This window comes from Palaemon carinicauda, chromosome 18 (genome assembly GCF_036898095.1).
Source record: "Palaemon carinicauda isolate YSFRI2023 chromosome 18, ASM3689809v2, whole genome shotgun sequence".
NCBI lineage: Eukaryota > Metazoa > Arthropoda > Malacostraca > Decapoda > Palaemonidae > Palaemon > Palaemon carinicauda.
The window spans coordinates 21,170,118-21,187,510 of record NC_090742.1 but is presented as its reverse complement, the minus strand read 5'-3'; the positions used below and the strand labels follow the sequence as shown (position 1 = coordinate 21,187,510).

General features: G+C 36.3%; 2 protein-coding genes across 2 annotated transcripts; both read right to left on the bottom strand.

Moving 5' to 3' along the window:
* Window positions 1–1,252: 1,252 nt before the first annotated feature.
* On the bottom strand, window positions 1,253–12,782 carry LOC137657213 (uncharacterized). The gene is made up of 4 exons (XM_068391556.1): window positions 12,602–12,782; window positions 10,029–10,122; window positions 8,806–9,392; window positions 1,253–3,541 (listed from the first exon to the last, which is right to left on the bottom strand). The coding sequence occupies exons 1-4, from the start codon at window positions 12,780–12,782 to the stop codon at window positions 1,329–1,331; spliced, it is 3,075 nt and encodes a 1,024-aa protein (XP_068247657.1). The 3' UTR covers window positions 1,253–1,328.
* Window positions 12,783–14,038: 1,256 nt separating this feature from the next.
* On the bottom strand, window positions 14,039–14,749 carry LOC137657212 (G-protein coupled receptor Mth2-like). Its single transcript, XM_068391555.1, has one exon. The coding sequence runs from the start codon at window positions 14,747–14,749 to the stop codon at window positions 14,039–14,041; it is 711 nt and encodes a 236-aa protein (XP_068247656.1).
* Window positions 14,750–17,393: the final 2,644 nt, after the last annotated feature.

Sequence of the window (17,393 nt, the reverse complement as noted above, 5' to 3'; positions counted from 1 at the left end):
CAGAAGGTAAACAAACCCATGTGAGTCATATAGCGAGACTATAGTTTACTGTCACTCCGTACCTTCAAACCTTATACTGTAGTTGGACATTCAAACATAGCAAGTGTAGAGACGTATTTTTATTATTTGGACTCGCGAAGGTAAATAGAAGTTTTAAGAGGAATATCGCACATCCGAAAACAAACTGTAACATCAAGAACACATTTTGACTCACCGTCATGTGAGAGAAATTATATTATACTATTTCCTTTGAGAAAGTCTTGATCATAACTTTGTCGTTACCACCCCCAGCAAATGGGCAGCTGTGTCATCTGGGAGTAAGGGCTGTGCAAATATAAAGCTTTTACATGTGTATTTGTGCTTGCACATGTGCAATTGCGTATTTAAGCCCCACATTTTGTTGTTAGCTATGCAGTGTTTCATAACTGCAGCGCCTTGCAACAATTCCCCATCATCTATTGAAGTGAAAGTTAAGTTCCATCACAAGGTTGTTTTCTTTATTCACATAAATCATTTTCCAGTCAGTCACTATATGTAAGAGCCGAAGGGATTTAATTTTGTCAGTGGCTCCACAAGCGTTTCATCAAAATTAGGCATTATGAAGCATACGAAATGGATAATCATTGTATTTTTTAAAACAGCAATTGTTTGATTTTAAACATAGTTATTAAACCCTAAACTATCCGCTGATTCACCACTAGGGAAAAATACCCCAGAATCTGATAAACATTAATTTCGTATGACTGGTGCTTCACTCAAGTACAATTTATCATATATTACGCATAGCCAACGGCACTTGAGGATGTCTTTCATGCAGCAATTCTCATGATACCAACAGTGATTTCTGTTTTAGTATATTTCTTCAAATTTCAAATAATATGACAAATTTGGAAGTAATGTGTATTCTTCCTAACTATACAAACGCGAGTTCTTTACGTAGGAGTCAGCTTTGTATTGTGTCGGAACAAATTTCACTAACATTATACGATTAAAGCATAATGCGTATACTATAGACATACCCTATTCGAAACTCATCCTAAATAATATCCAAGAATAAATTGATAATATACACCTGCTTTTTAATGTTTAATACTGATGGATGATGTAACTTGGGTCATTTAATTTCAGGCTTTTCATTATGTAATAAATATCGCAAGTTACCAAATGTTTCCAAATAGTGCCAAGTGATGAGCAGAAGGTTATGGCAAATAAAATTTTTTTATTTTAAATTTTATTAAGAAAAAAAGTATTTACAATAGTGAATAACAAAATTCCTAGTCACAACATTTCAAGACAAAGTGCATCAACGTTTTCATGTACAGTAGCCATTACTGAGCAAGTCGAGAGGGCTGGTGTACTTTGTCAATAAAGTTTGAAATATGCAAGAGCTCGATTCGTGGGGTCCGATATGGCTGTTGGTTTCCATCGTCATCAACCTCAATATTTTTCTTGGGCTTTGGAGTAGTTTTATGGGAACAGCCTAAAACCTCAAGAACTTCGTCCCAAACTGTTTTGTTACAAGTAAAAGCAACAAATATAAAGGCTCCTTGCAGTGAAGTGAGAATGATGAAGATGCACCATGCAATGTCATCATTTACAAAGTATGCAATGATACCACTTACCCAAGCAATACTCATCAAAACCGCAAGCCTCCCATGGACTTTAAATAAATTCCTGTCGAGGGAGATTACGTTTTCTTCAGGCACTGATTTGCTCCCAAGTATATTCCAAGCTGTGCTCACAAAAAAGAAAATATTCAGAAGGATAAAAACAAACGAGGGTGCAACAAAGAACATGAGAAGAGACATGTTGTGTCCAAACCAACATCTCTTTTGACCAAGACTAGGATACAAATATGACGGCAGACCTTGTGGTTTAGTCTGGTCCGTGACAACCAAGCAAAGGACAGCGACGACTGCCAGCGACCAACAGTACAATGAATAAAGTAAAAATCTCTTCTTCTGATCTCCTCTTCTCAAATAAAGCCGTGATGTAACCGTTCTGAACGAGTCCCAGGTGTCAAATGCTATGATGTTCATCCAGCAAAAGGACGCAAAGAAAGAGAAATAGATAAGACAGGCCGTTACATAACAATTGGTTGTTTCTGTGGAAACAGAGGGACTTGCAAGGAAAACGACGTAAGCAATCAAGAGGCACATGGCGAAAGAAGCCAGATTTTTCCCCGCCAGATTTCGTAAACTATTTAGCACAATGAATGTGAATAAATGTAGTGATAAGCAGCAGACTGATACAATCAAACATGCAAATGCTATCCAATTTAAAGTCTCAGATTTGATCGAGTATTTTACACATACTAAATATCCTCCCTCATATTTCTTATGATCAATAACCATTTCTTCGTTTTCCTTAGGATAAGAAATTGTGTTGTTATAATGCATGAAATCACTTTCTTCAGCATAAAACCAAGTCCCAATACAAGTCCAAACATTAGCCTCGTGGGTCAAGTTTTTCTTTGACTTATTGGGTAAGAGACCATCGAACTCAACCACTTTCGAACTACTGTTAGTGCTATTGTAAAAAGATGACAATCTCTTGGTATTTAGGCAGACTCCATTACTGTGAATCTCATTTGAAAGTCGGCACAAAGTACTTTGACAAGAACTGAAACTTGGAAGAAACGTTTCTTCCATACCACATTCAGAATGAGATAGTTCAATTTTAAATAGGATACTGGGAACACTTAGTACTAAAGAAAACAAATTGGAGACATATAGTCCGATTCCATAAAAGCACTCGAGTTTTTCGACTGCTACATTATTACATTCGGCACAGTGTATATTTCTATATACGACGTGATTAGAAAAGTCAGAGACGAACTCCACGTATTCCTGGTATAAATCATTCATCCCTTCAAACTTGGGGTCCTTTGGACATGATTGTACAGCTTTCACACAATCTCTAGCATACATAGGTTTGGACAGAAGAACTTCAAACGATAATTTGATCTCTCTGCGATGGTGCTTCACAAGAGCAACCCAACTACTATCTTCCTCAGAAAAAATTAAATTAGACTTGATATAATTTTGTACTTCTACGTTTTCTAGCATCATCATGTACAGGTAAATTGAGTTTCCCTTAATGTAATTTGTTACGTTGCCGTTGTTCAGAAGAAGATTGTTGTACTCTGAGTCATACCTTTTCCACTCAAAGAAGTCTAAAACATCTTCCATGTCTTCCTGCCTTACCACACAACTCAGTTCCCCTCCCCAAAATTGAAGACCTTCTGTATCATCATTGCAGACAGCACAATAGTAGTTTGGGTAGGTTACATGTGTAGCATTGCTAGTCACTGGAAAACTTAGCAAAATATCTCTCTGTTTAGAGATATTTGAAGGTGAAGCCGAGGCACAAAGGCTTGCTATAGTCGTATTTTCCCATTCGCGTTTACAAGTGTTTCTTCGTACATAAGTTTCACTGTCTGGAGTAAGGAACAAACATTCTGATTTTCCCACATTGCGAATTTGCGTGGAAATATTGTATGTGGGAGCATCAAGGCAACAATCGCCATAGGAGATGCAATCTGAATCACATTAACAAGAGAAAGAAAACATTTCGGGAGGTTCTTTGCAATTAATTAACCTACATGAATATGGTTCTGAAGTGTTATTATTAGCCGAACAATTTCCAGCGTCATTTAGAAGTAAGAATATAGAAGTAAAGAATACAACCTGACTATATGAAAGCACCATTGTGTTGCGTATTTTTTTATCTTTATCTCAAGGTAATCTGGTACTTAAAAAAATAAGGTTAATAATTGCTTAATGGCACAAATTTCAAAATTTTCACGGTCTCAGATTTTCTCTTAGAATGCTTTAAAGAGATATTTTATGGGTATATGTGTGGTTTGTTTTCTCTTAACTACTAAAAAGTTAAAGACCATTAAAGGACACCAGAAGGCATAATTGACACGCTGAATAGTTCCAAGATACTAAAATGATGATGAGATTGAACGTTTTCATCATGTTTTAAGTAGCCTTATAATGACTGAATTCTATTAGAGCATTACATAACACTATTTCCTGCTTTCGAATAATTCCAACAACAGTTTATTTTTCTTGTGTTTCCACGCCGTAACGTTTCTTCAGCTGAAGTGTGATGGTCGTCTACCTACCAGCTTCCAAATCTTGACAGCTGCCAAGAGAGTAAGTGGACTTTACTTACCCACTTCTAGTCTGAAGGTCTATTCCGATTCAGATCCTTGCAATGTGTGTGTGTCCGCTTGCAAGGCTGACTTGACTGGTTCTCTACATTGCCACACTCGTTTGGTTCCCTGAAATAAAATATCGATAGCATTATTTACTTTCCAGAGGGCCGCATCAGTAATATTTATTTGAGTTTGGGGTTTAGTATGTAATATGAAAACATTTTGAAATTTTCATTAACATTCTTCGATTGACCTGTTCAGTCTAGTGCAACATCCTCTAGGGAAAATATTTCATGTATCCTTTGGGAAAATCAAAGCTGTACTTAAAAGCTGAGTTACTTTAGCAATATGTTCATGAAACCCCCTTTTTTTCTTAAAGTCAAAATCACATTCGAACGATACAAGTCCAAATTTTAAGCTATGAATAATGAAACTACGGAACAACACCAGGACATGCTAAGAAAGATACCACTAGCAAAAAAAAAAAAAAAAAAAAAAAAAAAAAAAAAAAAAAAAAAAAAAATCAATCTAAAAAAAAAAAAAACAGATATATGCAATACAAAACCATAAAATTTAGCCAAACAAAACCATTTGTGTTTTTGGCAAATTCTCTTAATCTTTATTGCTACCATTTAAGAACAATAATCGTCATCACCTTCAATTCCTCTTTAGACTACGTCCACCAGAATATTTTAAATATTACTGTTATAATTATTGTTATCATTACCTTATTACCTTATGAAATAGCCAAAAAACTAACTAACCTAATAAAAATTTCAACAAACAAGATACCGCTAAGCGAAAAAAAGAGCGAAGAGTAGACCACATTATAAAGTACAGAAACGAGCAGAAAGTAAAAAAAAAAAAAATTACACACATAAAACTGAAAACATGCAATCGAACACAGATCAGTTGAGAAAATGCATAAGAATCAGAAAGAAAGATATGTTGGGAACGAACATTCTATAAAAGAGCATCACAATTAATATCGTATCGCCCTGCATCAAAATCCCCAATAGATTCAGTGAGACACGGATACGAGTTAGAACCTTCTCGGGGCTCAATTAAGAGAGATCTAAATGTTTTATTAGCACTTGAGAGAACTGAGAAGTCTCGCCAGATGTCCACGCACGACCCTTTCCACCCATACTCCATTTAAGGTATATGCTAAAAAGCAAGAGTCAAAATCAATAAAGTAATTTTCCATAAAACAGTCAATAATCATACAAAATTCTACAAGGAATTGCATAAACATCATCTGCAAATTCCATTTCATTATGGTAACAGTCCAATTCAAACTAACTGAATGAAAGAAGAATTAGAGAAAATTAAAATGGTAATGCTTCAATAGGCTTCAATTATTATGCATTTTTTCGTGATCAACCTAAAAACATTCTCTTTTCCTCTTTATGCAAAAACGAACCCATTACCTTATTATCTTTTATTTATAGGTTTAGATGGGAAAAGTCCCTTATTTACGGTTGTGATCACAAAAACTGACTTGATTCTATCTATCTTTTAAACTAGAGATTATGAATACGAAATTCAAAACAAGAGGAACTGATGAGTAAATCTTAGATCACGAAATCTACTGTAAATCACTGGGTAAGAGTAACGTACCAATTCAACCAAAGGACGAAGGTCCTGATGAGGCTGCTACCATCTAAACAACATTTTAATAATATTGGGACATGAAATGAAGCATACGCAATTATTTCGATCATCACAGTGAACACAAGAAACCACAATCATGAACAGAAAGCTATGAAAGCATCTAGGATTCGCATCATACACAAAAAATACCCATTCTGTGGGTAACGTTTTGAGAAAACAAACAACACGATCTGTCAAGAACAAATTTAAGAAAACTGAGTGAGAACATCTCTGTAGGGCGACTCCAGACTGCAGATAATTTCTATGGCTACAATCATAATCAATATAAAAACAAACAAGCAAAAGTTTCATAACATTAAGAAAATATGAATGATAAACAAATGCCCAACACACAAACAAAACAAAACACACACCTATACACACACACATACACACAGACACACACACACACACACACATATATATATATATATATATATATATATATATATATATATATATATATATACTGTATACATATTTGGATAAATATGAATGTTTACATATCTATAAGATACACATATTAATATCTATATATAATATAAATAGATAAAGATACGTTAGATATAGGGCTCCAAGCAATGACAAACAGCTAACATTCCTGCTAACACACGGGTAATCCTGAGTTACCTTTTAACATCAGTAAGTCAGCAGAACTCTCTCTAATCTTCCTCCTCAGGATGCTTTGTGCTTTGTAAGAAATAAATACCCCTCATGGCGCCCTTTTTGAGACCTAACAACAACCAGCCAACTCAAATTATACATTTTTAAATCATCTATTTTCTTCCTTTTATTATTCATTTAAATACAGACCTTAACACTTCATCGCCATAGATCCTATGCATAGTTATACACATGGAAGAGGCTTTGAAATAGATATCCTTAATGTATTAAAAGGTAAATCTGTTCTTATAGCATATAGAGTGATCATCACAACTAATCAAAAATTACATTAATTCATGGTGACTGACTTCCGTTTTTCCTCGAAGTAAAAATTGCCAACTTGAAATAATTAGTCTGTATGAAAATCTATGTAGATGGTCTTCCAGCTAGACTATTAGGAGATGAAAGGAATGTTGCCACATAATGGTAATTCAGACGCCAGGTAAAGGGACTGATCATTTGTAGGTAGTAGGTTGGCTAGGTCACCAGCCACCCGTTGAGATACTACCACTAGAGAGTTATGGGGTCCTTTGACTGGCCAGACAGTACTACATTGGATCCTTCTCTCTGGTTACGGTTCTTTGCCTACACAGACACCGAATAGTCTGGCCTATTCTTTACAGATTCTCCTCGGTCCTCATACACCTGACAACACTGATATTACCAAACAATTCTCCTTCACCCAAGGGGTTAACTACTGCAATGTAATTGTTCAGTGACTACTTTCCTCTTGATAAGGGTAGAAGAGACTCTTTAGTTATGGTAAGCAGCTCTTCTAGGAAAAGGATATTCCAAAATCAAACCATTGTTCTCTAGTCTTGGGTAGTGCCATAGCCTCTGTACCATGGTCTTCCACTATCTTGGCTTAGAGTTCTCTTGCTTGAGGGTACACTCGGGCATACTTTTTCTACGTTCCTCCAGCCTAACTAGGGATTCAACCGAGTTCAGCTGGTACTGCTAGGGTGCCACAGCCCATATCACCCTCCCACATTATCCACCATAGATGAAGCTACCTCTGCGGTCATCTAAGGCATCGGAGGAAGCAGCAGGGCCTACCGGAACTGCGTCACAATCGCTCGCCATTCATTCCTATTTCTAGCATGCTCTCTTGCCTCTCTCACATCTATCCTCCTATCACCCAGAGCTTTCTTCACTCCATCCATCCACCCAAACCTTGGCCTTTCTCTTGTACTTCTCCCATCAACTCTTGCATTCATCACCTTCTTTAGCAGACAGCCATTTTCCATTCTCTCAACATGGCCAAACCACCTCAACACATTCATATCCACTCTAGCTGCTAACTCATTTCTTACACCCGTTCTCACTCTCACCACTTCGTTCCTAACCCTATCTACTCGAGATACACCAGCCATACTCTTTAGACACTTCATCTCAAACACATTCAATTTCTGTCTCTCCGTCACTTTCATTCCCCACAACTCCGATCCATACATCACAGTTGGTACAATCACTTTCTCATATAGAACTCTTTTTACATTCATGCCCAACCCTCTATTTTTTACTACTCCCTTAACTGCCCCCAACACTTTGCCACCTTCATTCACTCTCTGACGTACAGATGCTTCCACTCCACCATTTGCTGCAACAACAGACCCCAAGTACTTAAACTGATCCACTTCCTCAAGTAACTCTCCATTCAACATGACATTCAACCTTGCACCACCTTCCCTTCTCGTACATCTCATAACCTTACTCTTACCCACATTATCTCTCAACTTCCTTCTCTCACACACTCTTCCAAATTCTGTCACTAATCGGCCAAGCTTCTCTTCTATGTCTGCAACCAGTACAGTATCATCCGCAAACAACAACTGATTTACCTCCCATTCATGGTCATTCTCGTCTACCAGTTTTAATCCTCGTCCAAGCACTCGAGCATTCACCTCTCTCACCACTCCATCAACATACAAGTTGAACAACCACGGAAAATATTTATATTTATTTTAATGTTACTATTCTTAAAATATTTTATTTTTCCTTGATTCCTTTCCTCACTGGGGTATTTTCACTGTTGGGGCCCCTCAGCTTATAGCATCCTGCTTTTCCAACTAGGGTTGTAACTTAGCATTTATTAATAATAATAATTGCAATGTCCTAGAGACCAAACTGGTGGGATATAACGTTAGGTTGCTGTATCTCTATCTCCTAGAGACCAAACGGTATTATAACGATAGGTCCCTGTATCAAAAGGTCACAGACACAGAACTAGGTGGATAGAACGTTAAGTTCCTGTATCAAAATGTCATAAAGTCCACAGTGTTGGGAAATAACGTTAGGTCCCTGTATCATAATGTCCAAGAGACCAAACTGGTTGGATAAAACAATAGGTCCCTGTAACACAAGGTTATAGAAACCAAACTGGTGAGATATAACACTAGGCCCCTGTATCAAAAGGTCATAGAGACAAAACTGGTGGGATATAACAATAGGTCTCTGTATCACTAGGTCATGGAGACCAAACTGGTGAAATATAACAATAGGTCCATGTATCAAAAGGTCATAGAGACAAAACTGGTAGGATATAATAATAGGCTCCTGTATCACATGGTCATAGAGACCAAACTGGTGAGATATAACAATAGGTCCCTGTATCAAAAGGTCATAGACACAAAACTGGTGGGATATAACAATAGGCCCCAGTATCACAAGGTCATAAAAACTAAACTGTTGGGATATAATAATAGGCCCCTGTATCACAAGGTCATAGAGACTAAACTGATGAGATATAACAATAGGTCCCTGTATCACAAGGTCATAAAGACAAAACTGGTGGGATATAACAATAGTCCCCTGTATCACAAGGTCATAGAGACCAAACTGGTAAGAGAAAACAATAGGTCCCTGTATCAAAATGTCAGAGACAAAACTGGCGGGATATAATAATAGGTCCCTGTATCACAAGGTCATAGAGACAAAACTGGTGAGATATAACAATAGGTCCCGGTATCACAAGGTCATAAAGACAAAACTGATGAAATATAACAATAGGACCCTGTATCACAAGGTCATAGAGACCAAACTGGTGAAATATAACAATAGGTCCCTGTATCAAAAGGTCAGAGACAAAACTGGTAGGATATAATAATAGGCCCCTGTATCACAAGGTCATAGACACCAAACTGGTGAGATATAACAATAGGTTCTTGTATCAAAAGGTCATAGAGACAAAACTGGTTGGATATAACAATAGGCCCATGTATCACAATGTCCTAGAGTCCAAACTGGGGGCTATAACGTTACGTTCCTGTATCTCAATGTCATAGAGTTTAAACTGTTGGGAAATAACGTTAGGTCCCTGTACCACAATGTCCAAAGACAAAACTGGAGGGATATAACGTTAATTCCCTATATCAAAATGTCCTAGAGACCAAACTGTAGGGCTATAATTTTACGTACATATATCACAATGACCTTGAGACAAAACTTGAGGGATGTAATATTAGGTCCCTATCTCACAATGTCCTAGAAACCAAACTGATGAGATATAACGTTAGGTCCCTGTATCACAATGACCTAGAGACCTAACTGGAGAGCTACAACATTACGTCCCTGTATCACAATGTCGTAGAGACCAAACTGGTAGGATACAACATGAGGTCCACTACGTCCTAGAGACCAGACTGGTGGGATATAACGTTAGGCCCCTGGAGCACAACGTCCTTGAGATCAAAATGGTGGGATACATTAGATCCCATATCACTAAGAGGCAAAAATTAATAACTGGTAATGTAAGATGTGGGAGATTAGCGAGCTATAAACTAGCTTTACTACTCCCAATGCATATAAAGAATTGATACTCTATTTCCCATTCTTAATGGGATAAAAATTTGAAGAAAATTATTATTCTGGATTTGAAAGTACATGCCAGCTCAGTTCCTTGTTATTCACAGATCTGTTATCCAGGTACCCTTTTTGCATTGTATACAGATTCAGTCCAGTAGTAGGTTATACCATAAGAGTCCTACTCACTGCTAGGGTCATAAGCCAAATTACTGGAAATGTATGATAAGGGATATGCTCTGAGCTATTGGCTTTCTTCACTTCTTACATTACACATAAAGTGTGACTACTCTGTCAACATTATTTATGAGATGAAACACTAGTTCAGGCTAACACAGATCTATTCAAAGAAACTGGTAACTCTGTATTACTATACAGTGTAAACACAGTCCTGGGTGAATAACAACCAAGTAGTGTTCCTACTGTCTAATGGGGGACCCTCCTAAAATAAAGGTTTCAGGGGCTTCCCTATAGACAACGCATATACTAAAAGTAGCCATTGAGGCAAGAACTCTAGCAACTAATTCCATGATTCTTCGCTGTCCCCCACAGTGGGGTCACATATTAAATTGTGGAGGGTTCACCTTTCCATCTGACATTAGACAGCTTGGTCAGCTTTATGATTTTAGGCTCTTCACCAAGCCTTCATCTCAACTCAATGATTTTGCTTGACAACCTCTTTGTATATTATTTTTACCATAATAATAATAATAATAATAATAATAATAATAATAATAATAATAATAATAATAATAATAATAATAATAAATCAGGATCCAAGCCCCCTCTCAACATAAGCTAAGACCAGGAGGTACCAAACAATGGACGCTGATGACATAGCAGGTAAACATAAGTTTTCTAAATGCTCTATCCTCAGCTCAGAGGGAAAATAAAGTCGTGTTTTTCCAGTAAAATCGCTTGAACTTGGGGACTCTAAAATTACAATGCCTTCATTAAAAGACCTTCGGTTTATTACCTCAGCCCTTTCGAGGTAGATTTCTACAAGAAATCTAAGGCCGTGACTGATTACAATTTTTTTTTTCTTATAAAAAAAAGCCTCTAATTCTTTCAGTCTGGTGATCCTAGGACCTGTTAGATTAGCTATGAACCTGGTTATAGTATTTTCACCAAACAAAAGGAATTCTTAAGGAGAATCTACATAGGACCTTATGAAGATATTGTGACAAAGAATGAAGGGTTTTCGAAACTATATTAAATACGTCTATACTTTGCTCTCCCGAATTAGTAAGTTCCTGATGACATTTATTGCCTCATGTAAGGAAAATTTGTAAAACCAATAATAACGAGGTATCATAAAGATTGAAGCATTGCTATCATCTGAACCTATTATTATTATCATTAATATTATTATTATTATTATTATCATTAATATTATTATCATTATTATTATTATTATTATTGTTATTGTTATTGTTATTGTTATTATTATTATTATCATTATTATTATTAGCTAAGCTACAACCCCTGTTGGAAAAGTAGGATGCTATAAGCTCAAGGGCTCCAAGGAAGTATGGAAATAAATAATCTATGTGAGAAATAATAAACAATTAAAATAAGATATTTTAAGAACAGCCACAACATTTAAAAATCTTTCACATATAAATTGTAAAAAAAAAGACTTTTGCCAGCCTCTTCAACAAAAAAACATTTGCCGCAAGTTTGAACTTTTAAAGTTACACCGATTCAACTACTCGATTAGGAAGACCATTCCACAACTTGGTCACAGCTGGAATAAAACTTCTAGAATACTGTGTAGTATTGAGCATCATGATGGGGAAGGCATGATTATTAGAATTAACGGCATACCTAGTATTACGAATAGGATACTACTGTCCGAGAAGATCTGAATGTAAAGGATGGTCGGAATCATGAAAAATATGCAACATGCATAACGAACTAATTTGTTACTAATTGAACGACGGTGCTAGCGATTAATATCTGTATCAGATATAAGGAATTTAATAGACCGTAAGTCTCTGTCCAACAAGTTAAGATGAGAATCAGCAGCTGAAGACCACACAGGGGAACAATGTTCGAAACAGGGTAGAATGAAAGAATTAAAAAACTTCTTCAGAATAGATTGATCACCGAAAATCTTTAGTCTTCCTCAATAAGCCAATTTTTTTTTTTTTTTGTGCAATTGAAGAAGACACAGACATAATATTTTCTCAAAAGTAAATTTGTTATCAAGAATCACACCTAAAATTTGAAAAGAGTCATACAAAGTTAAAGAAACATAAGCAATGTTGAGATCCGGATGTTGAGGAGCCACTGTCCTCAGCCGACTTAATATCATACCTAGAGTTTTGTTAGGATTTAACATCATGTCCAATAATTTGCACCATGCACTAATTTCAACTAGATCTCTATTAAGGGATGTAGCAATCCCAAATCTACAATCAGGGGATGGATTTGATGCAAAGAGAGTAGCATCATCTGCATATGCAACAAGCTTGTTTTCTAAGCCAAACCACGTCATGTGTATATAGTATGAAAAGTAATGGGTCAAGAACATATCCCCAAGAAGCACCAGATATCACATTCCTGTAGTTATTATGGTACCCATCAAAAACAACTCTTTGCAAACTAATACTTAAAAATTCAGTAATAATACTACGAAGAGACCCACCTAATCTCAACTGTTTGAGTTTGAAAACAAAGCCAATCATACGTACTTCCTGGACAAAATCAGGGGATTTCTGTACAGCATTGGATATTACCAAATGAGCTAAGAAGATAGTTAAAAGCAAAGCTAGAAAAGAGACATGTGCACCTGTGCAATTGCGTATATAAGCCCCACATTTTGTTGTTAGCTATGCAGTGTTTCATAACTGCAGCGCCTTGCAACAATTCCCCATCATCTATTGAAGTGAAAGTTAAGTTCCATCACAAGGCTGTTTTCTTTATTCTTATAAATCATTTTCCAGTCAGTCACTATATGTAATAGCCGAAGGGATTTAATTTTGTCTGTGGCTCCACAAGCGTTTCATGAAAATTGGGCATTATGAAGCATACGAAATGGATAATCATTGTTTTTTTATAACAGCAATTGTTTGATTTTAAACATATCTGTTAAAACCCTAAACTATCCGATAATTCACCACTAAGAAAAAATACCACAGAATCTGATAAACATTAATTTCGTATGACTGGTGCTTCACTAAAGTACAATTTATCATATATTACGCATAGCCAACGGCACTTGAGGATGTCTTTCATGCAGCAATTCTCATGATACCAACAGTGATTTCTGTTTTAGTATATTTCTTCAAATTTCAAATAATATGACAAATTTGGAAGTAATGTGTATTCTTTCTAACTATACAAACGCGAGTTCTTTACGTAGGAGTCAGCTTTGTATTGTGTCGGAACAAATTTCACTAACATTATACGATTAAAGCATAATGCGTATACTATAGACATACCCTATTCGAAACTCATCCTAAATAATATCCAAGAATAAATTGATAATATACACCTGCTTTTTAATGTTTAATACTGATGGATGATGTAACTTTGATCATTTAATTTCAGGCTTTTCATTATGTAATAAATATCGCAAGTTACCAAATGTTTCCAAATAGTGCCAAGTGATGAGCAGAAGGTTATGGCAAACAACATTTTTTTTATTTTAAATTTTATTAAGAAAAAAAGTATTTACAATAGTGAATAACAAAATTCCTAGTCACAACATTTCAAGACAAAGTGCATCAACGTTTTCATGTACAGTAGCCATTACTGAGCAAGTCGAGAGGGCTGGTGTATTTTGTCAATATAGTTTGAAATATGCAAGAGCTCGATTCGTGGGGTCTGATATGGCTGTTGGTTTCCATCGTCATCAACCTCAATATTTTTCTTGGGCTTTGGAGTAGTTTTATGGGAACAGCCTAAAACCTCAAGAACTTCGTCCCAAACTGTTTTGTTACAAGTAAAAGCAACAAATATAAAGGCTCCTTGCAGTGAAGTGAGAATGATGAAGATGCACCATGCAATGTCATCATTAACAAAGTATGCAATGATACCACTTACCCAAGCAATACTCATCAAAACCGCAAGCCTCCCATGGACTTTAAATAAATTCCTGTCGAGGGAGATTACGGTTTCTTCAGGCACTGATTTGCTCCCAAGTATATTCCAAGCTGTGCTCACAAAAAAGAAAATATTCAGAAGGATAAAAACAAACGAGGGTGCAACAAAGAACATGAGAAGAGACATGTTGTGTCCAAACCAACATCTCTTTTGACCAAGACTAGGATACAAATATGACGGCAGACCTTGTGGTTTAGTCTGGTCGGTGACAACCAAGCAAAGGACAGCGACGACTGCCAGCGACCAACAGTACAATGAATAAAGTAAAAATCTCTTCTTCTGATCTCCTCTTCTCAAATAAAGCCGTGATGTAACCGTTCTGAACGAGTCCCAGGTGTCAAATGCTATGATGTTCATCCAGCAAAAGGACGCAAAGAAAGAGAAATAGATAAGACAGGCCGTTATATAACAATTGGTGGTTTCTGTGGAAACAGAGGGACTTGCAAGGAAAACAACGTAAGCAATCAAGAGGCACATGGCGAAAGAAGCCAGATTTTTCCCCGCCAGATTTCGTAAACTATTTAGCACAATGAATGTGAATAAATGTAGTGATAAGCAGCAGACTGATACAATCAAACATGCAAATGCTATCCAATTTAAAGTCTCAGATTTGATCGAGTATTTTACACATACTAAATATCCTCCCTCATATTTCTTATGATCAATAACCATTTCTTCGTTTTCCTTAAGATAAGAAATTATGGTGTTGTTCTAATACATGAAATCACTTTCTTCAGCATAAAGTCCCATTACAAGTCCAAACATTAGCCCCGTGGGTCAAGTTTTTCTTTGACTTATTGGGTAAGAGACCATCGAACTGAACCATTTTCGAACTACTGTCAGTGCTATTGTAAAAAGATGACAATCTCTTGGTATCTAAACAGACTCCATTTCTGTGAATCTCATTTGAAAGTCGACACAAAGTACTTTGACAGGAACTGAAACCTGGAAGAAACGTTTTTTCCCTACCACATGGAGAAGAGGAAGGTTCAATTTTACCTGGGATACTGGGAACACTTAGTAATAAAGATAACAACTGGGGGACATATAGTGCGATTCCATAAAAGCACTTGAGTTTTTCGACTGCTACATTATTACATTCGGCACAGTGTATATTTCTATATACGACGTGATTAGAAGGGTCAGAGACGAACTCCACGTATTCCTGGCATAAATCATTCATCCCTTCAAACTTGTTGTCCTTTGGACATGATTGTACAGCTTTTACACAATCTCTAGCAAACGGAAACTTGTATAGAAGAACTTTACACGATAATTTGATCTCTCTGCGATGGTGCTTCACGAGAGCAACCCAACTACTATCTTCCTCAGAAAAAATTAAATTAGACTTGATATAATTTTGTACTTCTACGTTTCCTGACATGCTAAAGTACATGTAATATAAGTTTTCATCAATGTACTCTGTTACGTTGCCGTTGTTCAGAAGAAGATTGTTGTACTCTGAGTCCTCCTTTTTCCAATGAAAGAAGTCTAAAACATCTTCCATGTCTTCCTTCCTGGCCTCACAACTCATTTCCCCTTCCCAAAGGTGAAGATCTTCTGTATCATCATTGCAGACAGCACAATAGTAGTTTGGGTAGGTTACATGTGTAGCATTGTTAGTCACTGGAAAACTTAGCAAAATATCTCTCTGTTTAGAGATATTTGAAGGTGAAGCCGAGGCACAAAGGCTTGCAATAGTCGTATTTTCCCATTCGCGTTTACAAGTGTTTCTTCGTATATAAGCTGCACTTTCTGGAGTAAGGGACACACATTCTGATTTTTCCACATTGCGAATTTGCGTGGAAATATTGTATGTGGGAGCATCGAGGCAACAATCACCATAGGAGATGCAATCTGAATCGCATTGACAAGAGTAAGAAAACCTTTCGGGAGGTTCTTTGCAATTAATTAACTTACATGAATATGGTTCTGAAGTGTTATTATTAGCCGAACAATTTCCAGCGTCATTTAGAAGTAAGAATATAGAAGTAAAGAATACAACCTGACTATATGAAAGCACCATTGTGTTGCGTATTTTTTTATCTTTATCTCAAGGTAATCTGGTACTTAAAAAAATAAGGTTAATAATTGCTTAATGGCACAAATTTCAAAATTTTCACGGTCTCAGATTTTCTCTTAGAATGCTTTAAAGAGATATTTTATGGGTATATGTGTGGTTTGTTTTCTCTTAACTACTAAAAAGTTAAAGACCATTAAAGGACACCAGAAGGCATAATTGACACGCTGAATAGTTCCAAGATACTAAAATGATGATGAGATTGAACGTTTTCATCATGTTTTAAGTAGCCTTATAATGACTGAATTCTATTAGAGCATTACATAACACTATTTCCTGCTTTCGAATAATTCCAACAACAGTTTATTTTTCTTGTGTTTCCACGCCGTAACGTTTCTTCAGCTGAAGTGTGATGGTCGTCTACCTATCAGCTTCCAAATCTTGACAGCTGCCAAGAGAGTAAGTGGACTTTACTTACCCACTTCTAGTCTGAAGGTCTATTCCGATTCAGAGCCTTGCAATGTGTGTGTGTCCGCTTGCAAGGCCGACTTGACTGGTTCTCTACAGTGCCACACTAGTTTGACTCCCTGAAATAAAATATCGATAGCATTACTTACTTTCCAGAGGGCCGCTGCAGTCATATCTATTTAAGTTAGGGGCTTTGTATGTAATAAGAACAAATTTTGAAATTTTCATTAACATTCTTCGATTGACCTGTTCAGTCTAGTGCAACATCCTCTAGGGAAAATATTTCATGTATCCTTTGGGAAAATCAAAGCTGTACTTAAAAGCTGAGTTACTTTAGCAATATGTTCATGAAACCCCCTTTTTTTCTTAAAGTCAAAATCACATTCTAACGATACAACTCGAAATTTAAGCTGTGAATAATGAAACTACAGAACAACACCAGGACATGAAAAGAAAGAAACCACTAGCAAAAAAAAAAAAAAAAAAAAAAAAAAAAAAAAAAAAAAAAAAAAA